The 17072-nt window shown below is 42.9% G+C and overlaps 2 protein-coding genes, 1 long non-coding RNA gene and 1 other non-coding gene across 7 annotated transcripts in view; 3 read left to right on the top strand and 1 right to left on the bottom strand.

Annotated features, from left to right (window-relative positions):
- The first annotated feature begins 2569 nt into the window (after positions 1–2569).
- On the top strand, positions 2570–6063 carry LOC148120831 (uncharacterized). Its single transcript, XR_015738791.1, has 2 exons — positions 2570–3290; positions 5525–6063. It is a non-coding gene; the product is annotated as an uncharacterized LOC148120831 (long non-coding RNA).
- On the top strand, positions 5317–5413 carry LOC125402850 (Z30 small nucleolar RNA). The gene has a single exon (XR_007232779.1). It is a non-coding gene; the product is annotated as a Z30 small nucleolar RNA (small nucleolar RNA).
- Positions 6064–6067: 4 nt separating the features above from the next.
- On the bottom strand, positions 6068–10008 carry Pex12 (peroxisomal biogenesis factor 12). Its single transcript, XM_048437820.3, has 3 exons — positions 9402–10008; positions 8565–9118; positions 6068–7483 (listed from the first exon to the last, which is right to left on the bottom strand). The coding sequence occupies exons 1-3, from the start codon at positions 9525–9527 to the stop codon at positions 7084–7086; spliced, it is 1080 nt and encodes a 359-aa protein (XP_048293777.1). The 5' UTR covers positions 9528–10008; the 3' UTR covers positions 6068–7083.
- A 171-nt stretch (positions 10009–10179) lies between these two features.
- Ap2b1 (adaptor related protein complex 2 subunit beta 1) overlaps positions 10180–17072 on the top strand; it is a 111933-nt gene continuing 105040 nt past the window's right edge. For 2 of the 4 annotated variants that reach the window (XM_048437818.3, XM_048437814.3), the window contains exon 1: positions 12617–12772. The gene's annotated coding sequence lies outside the window, so the exon portion shown is untranslated. Of the gene's footprint in view, positions 10312–12616; positions 12773–13122; positions 13278–17072 lie in introns of those variants that run through there. The other 2 variants (XM_048437816.3, XM_048437815.3) reach the window with 2 other exon arrangements.

The raw sequence follows: 17072 nt of genomic DNA, 5'->3' as shown, positions 1-17072 counted from the left end.
AATTGATGGTATCCCTCTCCAAAGTGCTGATTTTCCCAACTAGCTGTTCATTATTAGTCTGTAAAGACTGTATCATTTCTAAAAATGCCCCATTCTTGGCTCTGTAATCAAACAATTTTTATTTGTTTTATTTTTATTTATTTTTTTATTATTTATTATGTATACAGGGTTCTGCCTGCGTGTATGTCTGCAGTCCAGAAGAGGGCACCAGATCTCATTATAGATGGCTGTGAGCCACCATATGGTTGCTGGGAATTGAACTCAGGACCTCTGGAAGAACAGCTGGTGCTCTTAACCTCTGAGCCATCTCTCCAGCCCATCAAACCATTTTTAATGAGATAATATGAAAAAAATAAAACTAATCCCTAGAACCAAATAAAGGGATGTATAAGGAAAATCACATAAGCCTTGCAGAATACCATCCATAGAATAAGCAAAATAATTATTGAACTCCTGAATAGCTATGTTATTGGTAATTGTTTTTGTAGCTTTACAGATCTTACCTGTCCTTAGGCAATTACAGTGAATTGGAGTAGGTGTAAAAATTATTACCGGCCAGCAGGTGTTGCAGTTGCAGCCTCATGGTGATTTTTGCCTGTGTTAGATAGGAACAGGAGTGGGAGTTGCAGAAACAAGAGAGTGTGAGAGCTGGGCAGACAGGAGGTTTTCTCTGGGTACCCAAAAAGTCACACCCTTACCTGGTCCAGTCTCTTAAAGGTCATTGGCTGAAGGGGGTTTTCCATCAGAACCTCTTACTATAAAAAAAAAAAGAAAAAGGGGCTGGAGAGGTGGCTCAGCAGTTAAAAGCACTGACTGTTCTTCCCAGAGGACCCTGGTTCACTTCCCAGCACCTACAGGGTGGCTCACAACTGTCTGAAACTTTAGTTCCAGGGGATTCAATAATTTTACACAAACACACATGCAGACAAAACACCAATGCAAATAAAATAAATCATTAAAAGTTTTTAAAAAGAAAGAAAGAAAAAACTGACTGGGACTACAGATACGTCTAACTTAGTAGTTGGAAGTAATTGATTTTTTTTACATGACTGTATGGAATTTTTCTCTATTTTGCCAGCCAGCTCCCAAATAATGACATGGAGACTTATATTAATTATGAACAACTTGGCCTTAGCTTAGGCTTGTCTCATGAGCTCTTATAACTTAAATTAACCTATTTATATTAATCTACATTTTGCCTCATGGCTTTTTACCATTTTCATTCTGTATGTACAATTCCCTCCAGGTCTCTTTGGAGACCTCAATTATCTGCACCTCAATTATCTCCTCCTCCTCTTCTTCTTTGTTTTTTTTTTTGGGGGGGATTTATTTTATTTATTATGTATACAGTGTTCTGCCTGCATGTCTGCCTGTAGACCAGAAGAAGGCATCAGATCTCAGTATAGATGGTTGTGAGTCACCATGTGGTTACTGGAATTTGAACTCAAGACCTCCGGAAGAACAGTCAGTGCTCTTAACTGCTGAGTCATTTCTCCAGCCCCCAACTCTTTCTTTCTTTCCCTGGAAATCTCACCTATACCTCCTGCCTAGCTATTGGCCATTCAGCTTTTTATTACATAAGTCACAGCAAATACATCTTCACACAGTGTACAACTATCCCACAACAGATAATCTCAGTTCATTTCAGAACCCACATGGTGGCTCACCAGCATCCATAACTCTAGTTCCAGGGAATCTAATACCTTCTGATCTCCTCAGATACCACACATGAACATGGTGCACAGACATACATGCAACCAAAATTCCATACACATAAAATAAAAATAAATCTTTAAAAAATAAAATACCCCACATATTTCTGTCATTTTAAGCTACCAGGTTTGTGGTAATTTGTTAGGACCATCAACGGAAAATAAATCCTGGTTGGACAGTGGTAGTGCCTGCCTTTAATCCCAGCATTCAGAAGTTAGTGTCAGTCGGATCTCTGTGAGTTCAAGGCCAGCCTGGTCTACAAAGTGAGTTCCAGGACAGCTAAAGATACACAGAGAAGGGGCTGAAGAGATGGCTTAGAGAGGATAGGAGCACTGACTGCTCTTCCAGAGGATCCAGGTTCAACTCCCAGCACATGGCAGCTCACACCTGTCTATAACTCCATTTTCAGGGGATCGGACACCTTCACAAAGACATACATGCAGTTAAAACACCAATGCATATACAGAAATAAAAGTAAATTGTTTCTAAAAAGATACACAGAAAAATCCTGTCTCGAATCCTCTCCCCCACAAAGGAAAGAAAAGAAATCCTGTCCCTAAATTAAGTCAGTAAAGCAGGGGTGGTGGTGCATGCCTGTAATACCAACACTTGGGGGGTGGAGTCAGGAGGATCAAAGGTTCAAGACCAGCAACACCTATGCAGAAGTTTGAATGAAAATGGCCACCTATTACCCACGCCGACATGATAGCTCACGTTCCAAATGACACTCGTTTCTGACTTCTGCGGGCTCTGCACTGACATAGTGCACAGACAAACACGCAAGCAAAACGCACATACACAATCATAAATAAATTGCTTTAAAAAAATTGTCTTTAAAAAAGTTCAACACAGGGGTCTCTCGTCTCTCCCTCACTCTCTACCGAGGCAAGCGTAAAATCACTATGCCTAACAGTCACCAGGAATCTCATGAACAGAGTATTGTAGGGAGAAGAAAAACAGCATCGCTCTCTGTACAGAACAACACAGCCCTGACTCGTAGACCATAGGCCCGGTAGCCTAGAAGGACCAGGAAAGCAGCCTCCGCCATTACGCCAGCTCCACCCCCTGTCTTTCAGCCTTTCACCTCGTCCTTTGATTGGCTGCTCTTCATGTCAGCCCCGCCTTACAAGCGCTCACGTGAATCTCTGGTTCCCGCGGGATTGGCTGTTTGATGTGCGTTGGGTTGTGGGATGCAGGCCGGCAGAGAAGCTGGGGAGAGGGCGCGGGAATCCTGTGTGACCAGTTAGCAGTGTACCAGAACTGGGTTCCGTCATCCTCTGCAGTCGGGAAGTGTTTCCTGACAGTCTTGATCCAAGACTGCGGAATGAGGAGTCCAGGCTGGAGGCCGATTCAGGCCCCCACCCTGGCATCAGTCCCCTTTCCCCACCAAGGATGGCTTCTGTCTCTCGAAGTTGGTGGAGTTTGGACTTTTTCTCTTTTTGCTTTGAGGAGGTGCTGTGTGTGAGCACTCGCTGGCCTGCAAAGGGATCTGTGCAGAGCGCCATGTGTTAGAGGATGGGCGAATGAGAGCTTGGGGATACCCGAGGTGTGGTCCTTGCCCGCGTGACCGGTTGGAGGTAAGCTGGCATTATAAATTGTGCTGCTTTTCTAATCGAGGACCATAGGGCTGACTGAAGTCATTTATTGAACTCCTGTGTTCAGGCTCGTAACAGTCAACCTCGAAATCAGTGAGATGGGGCTGGTGGGGGAGATGGAGCTGGGGCGGGGGAGGGGCGGTACTGGTGAACTGTTGCGTAGTTGGTGGGTGATGATTGCTGTGACGGAAGAGAAAACTGTGGAGGTCAGAGGAAACTAAGGCAGTTCAGGGCAGTTAACAGAAAAGGAGACTTCTGAGTAGCTCCAACAGTATACCCAGCCATTCTCGCATGGAGAGCGGGAAGAAGCTTCAGGTGGATGTGTACAGACAGAGAACTAGGGAAACGTACGTGCTGGGCATGGCAGGAGCTTGGGTTCAGTTCCCTTTTCTGTAGGGATCTTTAAACGGAATTGGTTCCACGAACTCTGCTTCCGTAGTTCAGAAGAAGGGCGGAGCCTTCCTTTAGGATTAATTGGGATAAAGCCTCAAACAAAAAGTGGCATTTCGGAGGGTCACAACTGGGGAGGCAGAACTGAGCTGGAGGAAGGGTTTCCATCGAAGGGAAGGCACAAGGCCAAATAGAGTAGATCTAAGAAGTTAGTCTGGGCTGGGTGATCTATAAGAGTTGTTAGGGTTATGCTTTTAATTAGATAAGAACAAATGTGAGTTAATTTGGATTTTAAGTTTTTTTTTTTTAAAAAAAATACAGGATCTGTATTGCCCACGCTGGCCTGAAACTTAGGATTCTTCTGCCTCAGCCTCCCAAAGCAGTAGGATTTCAGGTGTATACATCACTACACGTGGCTTGAATTTTGTTCTTGTTTGGGGGTCGTTTTTGTTGTGATGGTTCTGGGAATTGACCTATGGCTTCACTTGTGATTTTGAAATCCCTTGGAATGCTAAGCAAAGAAATTTTGATTTTATTCCCTGGGCCATGGGGAGTAATTGGATGCTTGTAGCTGCTGAATCACACTTTTATAGGTTTTTGGGCTGTGTATATGTGTTGGAGCCCAGGGGAACTAGAGGCAGGAGACCCACTGAATCACAATGTTGTCAAAGTGATCACAATGTTGTCAAGGTGATGGGTTTAAAGTCAGTTATTGGTCCTCTGCAAGAGGTACTAGTGTTCTTAAATGCTGAGACATCTCCCTGGTGCCAGTAGTTTTTCCTATGTTAGTAAAGGGCAGGAGTTGAGAAGTGAAGGGGTAGAAAAATAGAAACCTGGCATTCAGACCAATTCTCTTCCTCATTCTGCTATTAATTGCTATAGAGCTTTAGCAGATCCTAGTCTCTCAGAGATTTTGAACTGAAATTAGAAGATTCTGATAGAAAAATTTGTGTTGAATAATTTGTTCACTGTAGGTTTTCCTGCGTTGCTCAGGCCTCTAACTCCTGTGCTCAAGTGATCCTCCTGTCTGACCCTCTAGAGTAGCTGGAACTACAAGCATTTTGACTATATTTTTTTATTTTTGATAGCAGCTGAATTCTATGTTAATTGATGTATAATTTTGTAGAGAATCTTTTCTACAGCAATTACTTTAAATTAGGCTATAAGTCTCTTCACAGATATCCCTAAGATTTTGTCCAAATAAGTGGAGATTGGACTCATTTGAATAACAAAAATTTTGTTAATTTGAGACAAGGTCTTGCTGTATAGCTCTGAGGGCTGTCCTGGAACTATGTAGACCGCAAACTCACAGAGATTCGACAGTCCTCTGCCTCCCAAATGCTGAGATTAAAGGCATGCACCACCATGCCTGGCTCTAAAAAAATTTCTGAGTGATGTTTCACTGCTCTGTGTTGTGAAAACAGATAAGTCCGCTGCCCACAAACAAAACTTAAGTTTTTATTTTTGTATAGCAATTACTTACTGCATAGCGGAAAGTATTTCTAAAAAATTCGAAATTGAAACATCTAAGAAAAGTAGCTCTTTTGGTATGCAAGTCTAAATTCTTTTTGAACATGAAAATGGGCATCCTAGGTAACCAGGGAGGTTAAATGAAATGATGCAATGATGAGTGAAGTATAGTCTGACCTGGTATGGCCGTTGCTCCGGCGCTGGCTTTGACCAGGGCATGATCCCTTAATCTTCTCTCTGAGCTGATTGTGCTTGTCCTGCCACCAGGTGTGTTTGAACCTGTGTGGATCCCAGCTTATTATGTGTATTCTTCTGTAGCCTTTGAATTACTGATGCTTTCTTGTTTTCCTTCTTAGGTCCAGGTGAGAAATCAGGGTTGAAAACTTCATGGAGGATTCATCATTTCTGCCCTGAATTGGAACCAATTCTTCACTGACTTTTACTGTATTAAAAGTATTGTAATTAACTATGGTATTTGTTTGGGTTAGACCTTTGTTATGATAGGTTTTACCAGAGCTTGTAAAAGACCATGATCTCCCCTTCCGGTATATGTGAGCATTAATATTTTTAGTCCACAGAATGGACTTTTAAAAGCTAGTAAAGTTGTTTCATCTTCCTGGTGCCAGAGAATATGAGTCACAGTATTATACCAGGCATTTATAAATTATTTTCATTCATCCTACATTAATGATTTTTCAAAAGCCGTTTCTTCATCAGCTTGTCCACCTACTGTCATGAATTTTCCTAAATAAGCAACTGATGTGTTGTGTTTCTGGCAAATGCTATTTCATACAAGGCAGTATTGTGTTAGAACAGAATTTTTGTTCTGATTATTGGATTTGTCTTTTTAATAAACAAAACTTTAATCAATACAGAAATACTTCAAAAAGTCAAAGGTGTTCTGTATGAAAATTTATTTTAAACCCCTGAAGTAATCATAACAGCATGGAACAATTCTTTCCCAGAATCATGTATTGTTAAAATTTACTTAAATGTTTCATAGAAACTTCCATAATACCCAGGATGATTCGTGTCAATTGAGCAAACTGAAAACTCATAAGAGCAAGCAGAAAGCTTTTGCTCCTCAGTAAGTATTCATTAAGTAAGTATTCGGTAAACATTTCATAAGTATTTTACTGCATCTCACCATTGCTTGCTAGCTTTCATTCACATGGAAATTTCCAGACTCCTCCCTATAAACAAATCCTTTTTCTTTAATCTGTTTCCCAAGAGAGACAGGTATCGGCTCATGAAGGAATCTTCAAATGCTGATATTTAGCATTTGTTAATTTGATAACTGATAATTAGCAGATGTTAGTAAGTCAAGGTATTTGGAAGGGGTTGTTTCTCTAAAATGTCCCTAAGTATTTCTAGAAAGCAGAAGTCCGTGTTTCATATTGTATGTAGTCTGATGAAGCCTCTACTTCACAGGTAAAGAAATACCTTCTAAAGAGAGACCACCTGTCCTATAAGGTCTAACCTGGGTTTGCCTGTGAGCTTGCATTCTTCCTAATCATAGCCTCTCACTTTTATTTTACTTTTTTGACAGTCTCCCTCTGGTGGCCTAAACTGGCCTTGAACTCAAAATCCTGTCTCCACCTCCTGGGTGCAGATACTATACTGCCACATTCAGGAAAACCTTACTCTTCAGGACAAGCAACACTTTGAGGCTTTCTTTAATCCATGTCCCCATTGGCCCTCACACCGCCTGTCATCCGATTCTCCTGCTTAACCAGCTTGGTAGAGAGCAAAAAGTTAGGATCAAGTGGATATGTCCTTTTAAAGGAATCCATATAGTTACTGAAAATTACTGTAGTTATGAATTAGGGAAGTTATCAGTGTTGTTTGCCACACTGAAACAATCCTGTGGCCTACAGTCCAGAACCTGAGCTGTGAGATATTCTGCTAACCTTGTTCAGTTCTCTGGAGAGTAGAGTTTAATTAGATGCTGGACTTCCGTGGGATAGCCTGTGATGGGACAGGCTTGGTGACTCCTCACATAATTAAATACGCAGCGGTAACAGAACACATAGCCAGAGGTGGCAAGAACTGTATCATTCACCCGGGTTTTACGACACAGCGGGCACACTGTCTTCACTTTGGGTAACAGGGGCGAATCCGAGTTGTAGTCTAGGTGTACAGGTGGCGGTGGGGTAGGCAGAGCAGTCAGTGATTTGATGGTTTCTTGGTTCTCAGAGGAGTACCACCAGTCAAGGAACTGCAGGAAGAACACACCCACGGACAGGCTAGTGGAGAGGGACAAGGCGACACCTCCCACAGCTTTCTTCAGAGCTGACTTTATCCTCTCACCAACGCTGTTGGGAAAGAGAGCAAAGGGCAGAGAAAACAGCTTATTTGGGTGTGATCACAGAGTCACTCAGTGCAGTTCACACTTGATGGGAGTCACTGGTTTGAAGATTGAGCGCTCCTGGAATGGAGGGTCTGTTGTAAGTAGTTCACTCATCACCGACTGCTAGGTGTACACCTAGGAAAAGCTTTATTGTACGTTTGTGTCTGCTTTTCTATATGTGCATGCAGTTAGCTCAGAAGATCTGGAGTTACAGGCTGTTGTGAACTGCCAAATGTGGGTGCTGGGCATTGATCTCTGATCCTCCGGAAGAGCAAGCAGCGCACGCCATTCACATAACCACTGTGCCCTCTCTCTAGCGCCCCCAACCTGTTTTTAACAACAAAAGATTAGGCTTTGATCTGAGAAAGGCATTAAAGATGATTTTATAGAATTTTAAAATGGAAGATAATCCACCAAGAAAAGGAAATAGTTGACTTAAAAAGTAATTTAGCCGCGATGAGATGCATATATATCTTTGAACTTGTGGGAAAATAAGCATTGCTAGGGGTGGTGTAGCATCATGGATAAGAACATTTAAGCCAGGCGGTGGTGGTGCACACCTTTAATCCCAGCACTCAGGAGGCAGAGGCAGATGGATCTCTGTGAATTCTAGGCCAGCTTGGTCTACAAGAGCGAGTTCCAGGACAGCTAAGGATGTTACACAGAGAAACCCTGTCTCAAAAAGCCAAAAAAGAAAAAAGAAAACATTTAGAATTGTATGCTCTGCACTGAGTCTTGGTTCTGCGTCTTCTAGCTGTTGGTTCCCCCAACTGTTAACTGAAGCCATTGCATTTAATTTAGCAGTCTGTGATGAGGCATAAGATGATGTACACAAAGTCAATACCTCCCATGGAGCCTTGCATACACCAGGCATGCAGCAAGGTGTGTACCTATTATAAGAAACATTAGAAAGGTGGTCCTTGTTTATGGATGTAAGGAGTGATTTTGCTATGACAAAATCATTAGTAACTGGCGCAAACCAGATGATTGACATACAACTTTAAATTTTGTTAGTGAAAGGGTTTTAGACAATGTTAAGGTCTTACCTTCTGACAGGGTCCTGCATCGCAGTGGCTTCAGATAGCCTATGCGCAATAGCTTGCATGTCCTGAGCTGTCAGTCGACCTAGCCGAACTCCAGCCAGTTTCAGCAGAGGAGAGTGATGCTCTGCTTTTCCTAGGATGTATCTAAGCTGCTGTGTAAGAAACCAGCCTTCCCATGCCATATTAACAAACGGGTAGGCCGCCAGGAAGGCTCTGTAGAATCGTTTCCAGTGAGAAGAAGGGGGGTGAATAGAGTATTCATCCTCTTCTCTCAAGCTAGAAGCCAGCTTCTCCAGCTTCACTTTCAGGTAGGGTAGAAGAACTAGGAACACAGTGGACTTCCAAAGATGCTCCTTGGGAAGCCCAGCACTGGCCGGTCGCTGAAGCTGCTCTGAGCTCCCTGCTACAATCCGCTTTAAGCCATAGAAATGTTCAGAAAATGAGGCACTGGTTCTGGAAAGGTAATGGTGCTGGAGCAGAAGGTCTAGCAGGGTGAAGATTTCGTCAAACCACCTCCAGAAGAAGCCATAGTGTGCAGGATTGGATTCTGCAAGAACCTGAAGCAAAAACAAGATTCATTTCAGGACCGTCTTCAGTTTGTATTCACATTAACTTATTCTTTCTAAAGCCAACACACCTAGCTGAAATGACTCACTTTGGGGGTATAGCCTAAGCTCCCTGAGGTCTTAGAAATTGTACAGGGCTCCTTGGATGCAAATTAAGTCATGGATATGAATGACACTTTGGTCATTGCAAACTCTTATACTAATCACCTACTAATAAGATGTTTTGAGTTGTATCCACTCGCTCCTGAAACCTTTCAGAGGAATAACATCTTACCTTGACCACATGCTGAAGAGCGGGTCGCACTGCTGTCATTAAACTGTCCTGTGCTACCACTTCAAAGATGGATGGCTGGTCGTCCGCCACCGAAGCAGTTGTGATATGAGCCCCGTGCTCAGCCATAGTATCCTGTGTGTACTGGGAGTCACTTTCCCCACAAACACTCTAACGAGCATGAACTTATTTTGTATCAAACGGGTGCTGAGTCTTAATCTTTCTGCATGACACCCGAAACTCCAAATTTAATTTTACACGAGCAAACTCAACTGGGGTTTAAAAAAAATAAAAAGACTTATAGAGGCAGAGGGAAGGGAGTTTCAAAATTGAGGACTGTTAACTCCGAAGCTCGGGACGTGGCATGTGGGGGCTGGGGAATGACTTGTCAAATGCTGCACCTCACAGGGCAGACCGTGACTCGGAGACAGGTGTGAGCCACGGAACGTGTCGAGGTGCAGTTCGGAGCTGCGAGGCCCGGCTCCGGCCGCACGCTGGGAAGCGCCCGTCCTTGCTTGCTGACCTCGGGCGCGGCGCAGAGGACCCGGTGACGCCACCGGCGAAGGGAGCTCTAGGCTTTGTGACAGACGCCGCACCCGGAAACAGAAGCTCCGAGGACCTCCGCACAGCGGGCGGAAGACAGGCGCTCTAGCATCCTCTGTGGCCCTGAGCCGGAACCGGGGAACTCTATGACCAACCGGGACTTCCGCTTCCGTTCTCATAACTTTAATGAGGCGACTGGCTAGTGTGGTGGGTGGGTTCATTCCTGGACATCTCTGCGCGGAGGCTTCGGTGGAGGGCCAAATTCCAGCCTCTCTGCAGAGCTGGGGCCTCTGCCTGACACCCCTATCCACGGGCGATCAAGCCAGGGGAAAAAAGATGAGCAGGTCCTTTCTGCGCAGACCCGACGCAGGTGGTGCTTAGTTCAAATTCTTCTGCCTTCCCGAGAAGTTAGAGTCAGACTTTAACGCTTCTTATTGTAGTTATCAACAAGTTCCACTAAGATGAAAAAGTTTATTCTTATCCACCAGAATTTAGGACGATTACTTTTCATACAGGCTGGTAGCTTAAATCGTTTTCCATGTCTAAAATTAAGTTACAACTCTAGACATATTCTGCTAGATGAAATTTATTCCTGCCCTCCGGTCCAGTAGATATGCCTTGTTAGCAACACCAATACACTGTAACATTCCTGATAGTCTAGTGGGAACGGAGTTTTGATAGACTAGGGTACTTTTCGGTTTGTATACAAAAAGTAATCTGCCAAAGGATTTGCAAAGTCCCGGTTGTATACTTTACTTCGTTTGAGTTGTGGGTAGAGGTTAATGGAATTTGGACGAGTTCACCGTCTCCGTGATAACTCCAATTCCTTGGCTAAAAAGGCCTTCGGACCTTAGAGTGTAAACGTAGGCAATTGGTTTATATAATGAGAACCTTAAAAAGGGCTTGGGCTTAGTTGTTTCAATTTTAGAAGTTACTTTTATAGTTCTAGAATATGATTTATACTTTACTAAAATAGTTGTCAGGAAGTGTAACTTTTGAATTTCTAAAAGGTTTTAATTTTTTTTAAAAAAAAATGTTTCAGCTTTAAAGTTTCTTGCTGTGTACCTATCCATGGCTGGTTTGGTAATCACTATGTAGCCCATACTCACAAAAAATAAGATAGCCCAAAAAGAACAGGACTATTTAACCATTTTAGAGTTCCATAGCCGGAATTAGCAAAATTTCATCCAAGTAACCTTGTTACAATGAATATCAAGCTGCCGCTGTGCTGGTGAGTCCAGTTTTAACTGACAGGAAGTGCTGGCACCCACAGGCAATCTCAGCACCTGAGAGATTGGGCAGTGAGATCTTATCTTGAAAAAAACGAAAAGGGGGAGAGGAAGAAGGAGAAAAAAAAATCCAGTTGAATAATCTTGGTTTAGAGTCTCATTTCATTCTTAGAGAAGCAAGACATCTAGATTAATGGATCTATGAAATTACTCTTTAAAAAGGAAACTAATTATTACATGAGAAAAGGAACAGAATTAAAAATAATATGTCATGGTTGGAGATATAACTCAGTGGTACAGTATTTGCCCAACATGTATGAAGCCCTAGGACCCATCCCCAGTTCTGAGAAAAAAAAATGGTGTCAATTTTTATTTTACTTTGTTAATGTGCCTGGTTTTAGTAAACAAATAATAACATCAAAAACCTCACTCTCAAATGTGGAGTTTAATAGAAGACACATAAGTGATTGACCTTTCTATTAGAAGGCATTGAAGGCTAAGCCTGACCATCAGTTTTGGAGATCTTGAATATATAATAAATATGTACATAGGAAATTATGTAATAAATTCTCAGAAAATAGCTAACTTGATTATGCTTTTACTTGCTTTTTCGATTTTGTTTTTTTTGAGAAAGGGCTATGTGTAGCCCTGGCTGTACTGGAACTCACTCTGTGGATCAGGCTTGCTTCGATTTCTGTGAGTTCTAAGCCAGCTTGCTCCACAAAACGAGTTTCAGGACAGCTAGGACTGTTAAAAAAAAAAAAGAAAAGAAAAGAAAAGAAAGAAAAAAGTTGGATTTCTGTAGTAGTCCTTAATAAATATTTGTTCAATGGTGAAGTGAGAGAAGCCAAAAGCAGCAGGGCAGAAGAGCCTCTAAGGTATATAGATTCAAAGTTCAAAAAAGATGAGTTCCAGCACGCTAGAGGCAGAAGCAAGAGGGGCTCCAGTTGCTGATTACCCTGGACGAACTACATCGTCTGACATGTGTTTCTTGTTTTTAAAGCTAGCTTACACCACTTAAGCACCAAGACGAAGGGTGTGTGAGCAGGGTGGGGTGGGGTGGGGCACTATTAAGTTTCCCCAGTGATACTCAATATGGAGATTCGAATTCAGCTCTGAATGTTCCTTAGACTCTTTAAGTCGCTATCTCCTAGTTCCTCTGCTCACGTAGTCAGTCGGTTTCTATAGCTTACAGACTTCTAAATCCGACAAATTACCTGAGGTTTGTGTTTAAGAAAATAGGGTATCTCATACAGGCTTTACAAAATTCTTGTTCACGGAAATAAATGCCGAGAATATCCACTAATTTGGCTTTCAAAGCCTTGATCGATAGGCACTTCCCTGACCCAGAGATAAAGAAACCTTTCCGTTGCCGGGGCAACAGAGACACAGCCTGGTTGTTTGGGTCTCCCGCGCACCCGGATGACATCACGCGGCGAGATTCTCTTACGCCAAAGCTTCCGGCCCACCATCTTTGTCCCTGGCAAATTGGGTTTTGCGCAGTGGCTTAGATGTAGAAAGAATCGTGACGGGCAGGAAACCATTACACCACCACCCGGGCTGTGCTCTCCGGCTGCTGCCGCCACCCCGCCCTTGCCTCCGGTGAGTTCAAGGCGGCTGTCTTTGGGGTGTGTCCCTGACTGACTGGGGGTGCTTGTGAGGGAGGGGAACCCCAAGCCCGGTAGTAGGCGCGGGAGGAAAGGGAGATCCGCGGAGCGTGACGGTTGAGGATGGAGGGAGTCCTCGGGTGTGACCGTTGTGAGGGGGAAGCCTGGAAAAAGTGCCTCCTCCGCGGTGGCCGCAGTGGCCGTGGTGGCCCGGTCGGGTGCAGCAGCTGGTAGTTGGGGGGCTTCGGAGCGCCCCGGTAGGAGAGGGCTGAGGCCAGGGGTGTGGCCGCTAGCGGCTGGAGGCCGAGGGAGAACCTCCCAGCTTTCCAGTTTGGCGTCTGTTCATTGAGAAGCCAGGACGTGTCCCGCACAGCAAGGGGAGAAAGGATCCCCTCGACGGTTTGGCCACGGAACCCTCTCTTGTCGCCGCCCGTATTTGGGGTTTAGAGGCACCTCTCCCTACCTGCTGAAAACTGAACAGATCTCCAGATTCTTGACTGGTAAAGAGAAAAGGGGGCTAAATGTACTTCGAGGAAGGAAGGTGAAACCTGTGTAATTGACCCCCTGTGTGAGAGGGGGGAGCCAATGGAAGAAAATCTTAGTCCTAAATTGTTTGGTTTTGGTTTTTTTTTTCCTTTTCTTCCCTGTAGTTATCAGGAGCAGTCTAGTTTGAGCAAGGTTGTGAATGCTACTAGAAGTGAAAAAACTGGAATTTCCTGCTATTTCTTTATTCTTTGAATTCACAGGATGCATTCGCTTTTTGAGCATCCTTCTGTTTAGGGAAGGGCTCCTATAAAACTCACGTTATTTATTTCATTATGAAGTAGCATGAATGTGTCATGGATGCTTCATTGAATTTTTTTTTTAAAACTTTTAGAAGGGAGAGGGTTTTTGAATTGCCAAACACTTTTGCAACCATTATGGTTTAAAAGACAAAGGACACACAATAAGTTCAGAAAGGCAAGTTGCCTTAGAAAGTGCTCTCAGTGAAGAGCACTTAAATTATTAATTGCTTTCCTTGTGTAGTTCTGCTTAGCCTTAGGGTGCACTTACAGAGTAATAATAGAAAGCCGCAGGTGAAGGCGGTGCAGGGAGGGTAACACAGCTCAGTGATGACTAAGTGAGGTGTAAAACCAGAGCTGGTCGCGGGTGTCTTGCAGGGCAGACTCCCGAGAAATAAAGGGGAGTGTATTCTGCAAACAGCCTCCCTAAAGGTGGATGGTTAAACTTAATATAAAGCAAATGTTTTGACCAATGGGGGCTCAGAGAAGTTCCCTTATATCCTTTTCTTCTGAAAAAAAAATCATCATTTTAAACTATTATGTCTTATGTCTTATTATGTATTATGTCTATTATGTCTTAATATGTTCGAACCAAGTTAGACAAGGAATATTCAGAGAGGTCACCATCCCCTTTTTTCTTTCCTCCCAGGCTTGTTTCCCAAAATACCTTGGCATTTTCATAACTGTTGGGCTTCTTTTTTTATGTATAATGCTATATTAATGAATTAACGTATAGTTTTTAAAATAGAAACCGGAGATGAATCTGGCTTCTATGTTTTATTTCTGATAAGGTATTTAATCTGAAGTGCTGTGTCCTTGTACTATTGACCATTTGGCCAGATAGAATCTTCCACCTCTCAGCCTTATCTCAGAGATTGCCGGAATGACACTTCTGCTTTACAGTTCCTTTACCATTCCCCGAACGTGGGCTGGTTACTGACTTTATGTGCAAAGAAAGGCATAGCCGCCTTGCCGATGCTAGTGTTAGTTGCCGTTTCCCAGAGAACCATTTGAAATTAAGACCTTATTAAGTTTTTTCTGACCTTATTATACTCAGCCTATTAATCTTATTTCAATGTTGAGTTTCTCTTTTGGGGACTTGGAGGAAGGGGAGGAGGGAGGGACTTTGACAGTCTATATTTGGCAGAAACTAGGTTATGTTGCTATAGATTATAACCTTGTACAGGGAGGCCTGTGAAAGGCGGTGGCGTCACAGTGGGGGCCAGGACAGATGCAGGTAATTACATGCTTTGCCTGGTGACTGCTTTGTTCTCTACCAGTGTCCCTAGGCCACACCATAAATCAGCTAGTGACTTTTCAGGCTTGGTGTTAAGTTCCTGTGAGTTCAGATTCCATGGGGCTTGCTTATTTCTAGGGGTTTCCTGAAAATCAAAGATTTACTTCAGTAGGATTTTGAGTTTTGAAGCACTAGGCAAGTTGTATTTTCTCCAGCTCCGTCCTGGCTCTTTTTCTGTGGTTTCTAATATAGGCATCAGTTTTCATATCTTTGGAGAAACTGGTGTGTATATCTGGCAAGTACTTGGGCTATTTCACTTAAAAATAGGTATATTTAACTATTTTGAGTTGAAAGTTACAATGGCATTAAGGTTCTGCCATTACTACCACTTCTTGTTTTTAATTAAATATTTAATATTCATATATGCATATAATGTGTTTATATGTTTAGATCCAGTCTACCCCCATTCCTTCCTTTCTAGTTCTTTGCTTTTGTTTAGACTATTTTCATTTTTTTCCCTTGGAGGTTTTCTGTTTGTTTTTGCTTAAGGCAAGGACAGACTTAGCAGGATTCTTTGCCTATATGAGGGGATTGTGTCATCATAATTGTTTACCATGGTGTCAGTTAAGTGAGTGATGTATTTACCTGCTTATTTTTTTCTCTCTTTTAATTTTTTTTCTTTTGATGGAGAGATCTTATGCCTGCTAGGTAAGCACTCTACCACTGAGCCATATCCCTGCTCTAAATTGGCACTGAGGCCTGAGCACAAGGTTTCCCATGTATTTAGCAAGCCCTCCACCTCTGAGCCCTTCTTTATTTATTTTATTTTGTTTATGGGTATTTTGACCGCATGTAAGTCTATATACCACTAGTGTACTCAGTGCCCCCAGAGGCCAGAAGAGGGCCTCTAGTCCCCTGGAACTGAAGTTACAGATATAGTTGTGAGCTGCCAAGTGACAGAACCCAGAGCCTCTGAAAGAGCAGCCAGTGCACTTCACTGCTGAGCCACCTCCAGCCTTATTTTTTTATTTTATTTTTGAGACAAAGTCTCATTATATTATCCAGACCTACCTCAGCCTCCAAAGTAGCTGGTCATATCTCTTTATCTCTTTTCGTTAGAGCAGAGATTCTTGGTTTAGGATCAATGTTGCAGACATTTTAAAAATTGTTATTTTATTTTGTGTTTTTGGATGTTGCACCCATGTATATGTCAGTGTACCCTGTGTGTGCCTCCTGCTCAGGGAGGCCAGAAGAGGGTGTTGGATCCCCAGGAACCAGAGTTACAGTGATGTGTCTTCATGTTGGGTGGTGGAAATTGAATCCTGCAAATCATGAAATGTGTAGGCTGTTAATAAAGACATGACTTAAGGTGACTGATTTACTATGAGCAAAGTATGTTGAGAATTCCTGTTAGAATGTCATGTTATCTGGGTATAGTGGCACGTGTGATTGCAGCATGTGTGAGGCAGAAACAGAAGGATCACCATGAGTATGAAGCCAGTCTGGTCTCTATAGCAAGTTTGAAGCCTGCCAGGACACAGAGAAGACCCTGTCTCAAAACAAAAGAAAAAAATAATCTTATATACATGTATGTTAGCTTTAGAAAACAGGGTGCTTTTGTGCAGTTTCCCCAAGTAACTGGGTGAAAAACTTCCAAACAGATTTTGTTTTTAAATCATAAGTTTGAAGTTTTGATGATTCCATGGGCTTTAGAATGGTTTAACAGCATTCTGTGTAAACATTAAGTTTTGACTGGCAGCTTCTAACGCTCTGGTCAGGCGCTAGTGATTTTCTACACGTCTTTTCTGTCTCTCTCACTCTCTCTCTCTCTCTCTCTCTCTCTCTCTGTGTGTGTGTGTGTGTGTGTGTGTGTGTGTGTGTGTGTGTGTGTGTGTGTGTGTGTAAACTCACAGACAAGATTTCTAGTACAAATCTTTAAAAAGTTTTGTTGTGATTTGAAACAGGGTCTTTCTCTGTAGCCCTGGCTGGCCTTGAATTCATTGCTAGACTAAGTTGCCCTTGAACTCAGAGAACTTCCTGCCTGTTCTGTGAAGAATTCCTAGACAGGCACGGTGGCACACACCTGTATTCCCAGCACCTGGAAGGTGGAGACAGGAGAAGTAGGATTCAGGTCATTTCTAGCTACATAGCAAGTTTGAGACTATCTTCGGGTACATGAGACCTGTCTTAAAAAACAAAAAGAACTGTGTGTGGTGGCGTGTTTTGTAAGCTCAGCGCCTGAACAGAGGGCAGGAGGAGAGGGCCTTTTACATAAA

The sequence above is a fragment of the Myodes glareolus genome, chromosome 9 (genome assembly GCF_982192425.1).
Source record: "Myodes glareolus chromosome 9, mMyoGla1.1, whole genome shotgun sequence".
Taxonomy (NCBI): Eukaryota; Metazoa; Chordata; class Mammalia; order Rodentia; family Cricetidae; genus Myodes; species Myodes glareolus.
The sequence above is the reverse complement of the archived record's forward strand: the minus strand, read 5'-3'. Positions and strand labels throughout refer to the sequence as shown.

Excerpts from the sequence above, each read along its gene's own strand:
- Pex12 (XM_048437820.3), bottom strand. The coding sequence starts at position 9,527 with ATGGCTGAGCACGGGGCTCATATCACAACTGCTTCGGTGGCGGACGAC. Across the intron at positions 9,119-9,401 it reads CTCTTCAGCATGTGGTCAAG|GTTCTTGCAGAATCCAATCC; the intron begins GTAAGATGTTAT and ends TTTTTGCTTCAG. Across the intron at positions 7,484-8,564 it reads ATGCAGGACCCTGTCAGAAG|CGTTGGTGAGAGGATAAAGT; the intron begins GTAAGACCTTAA and ends CTTTCCCAACAG.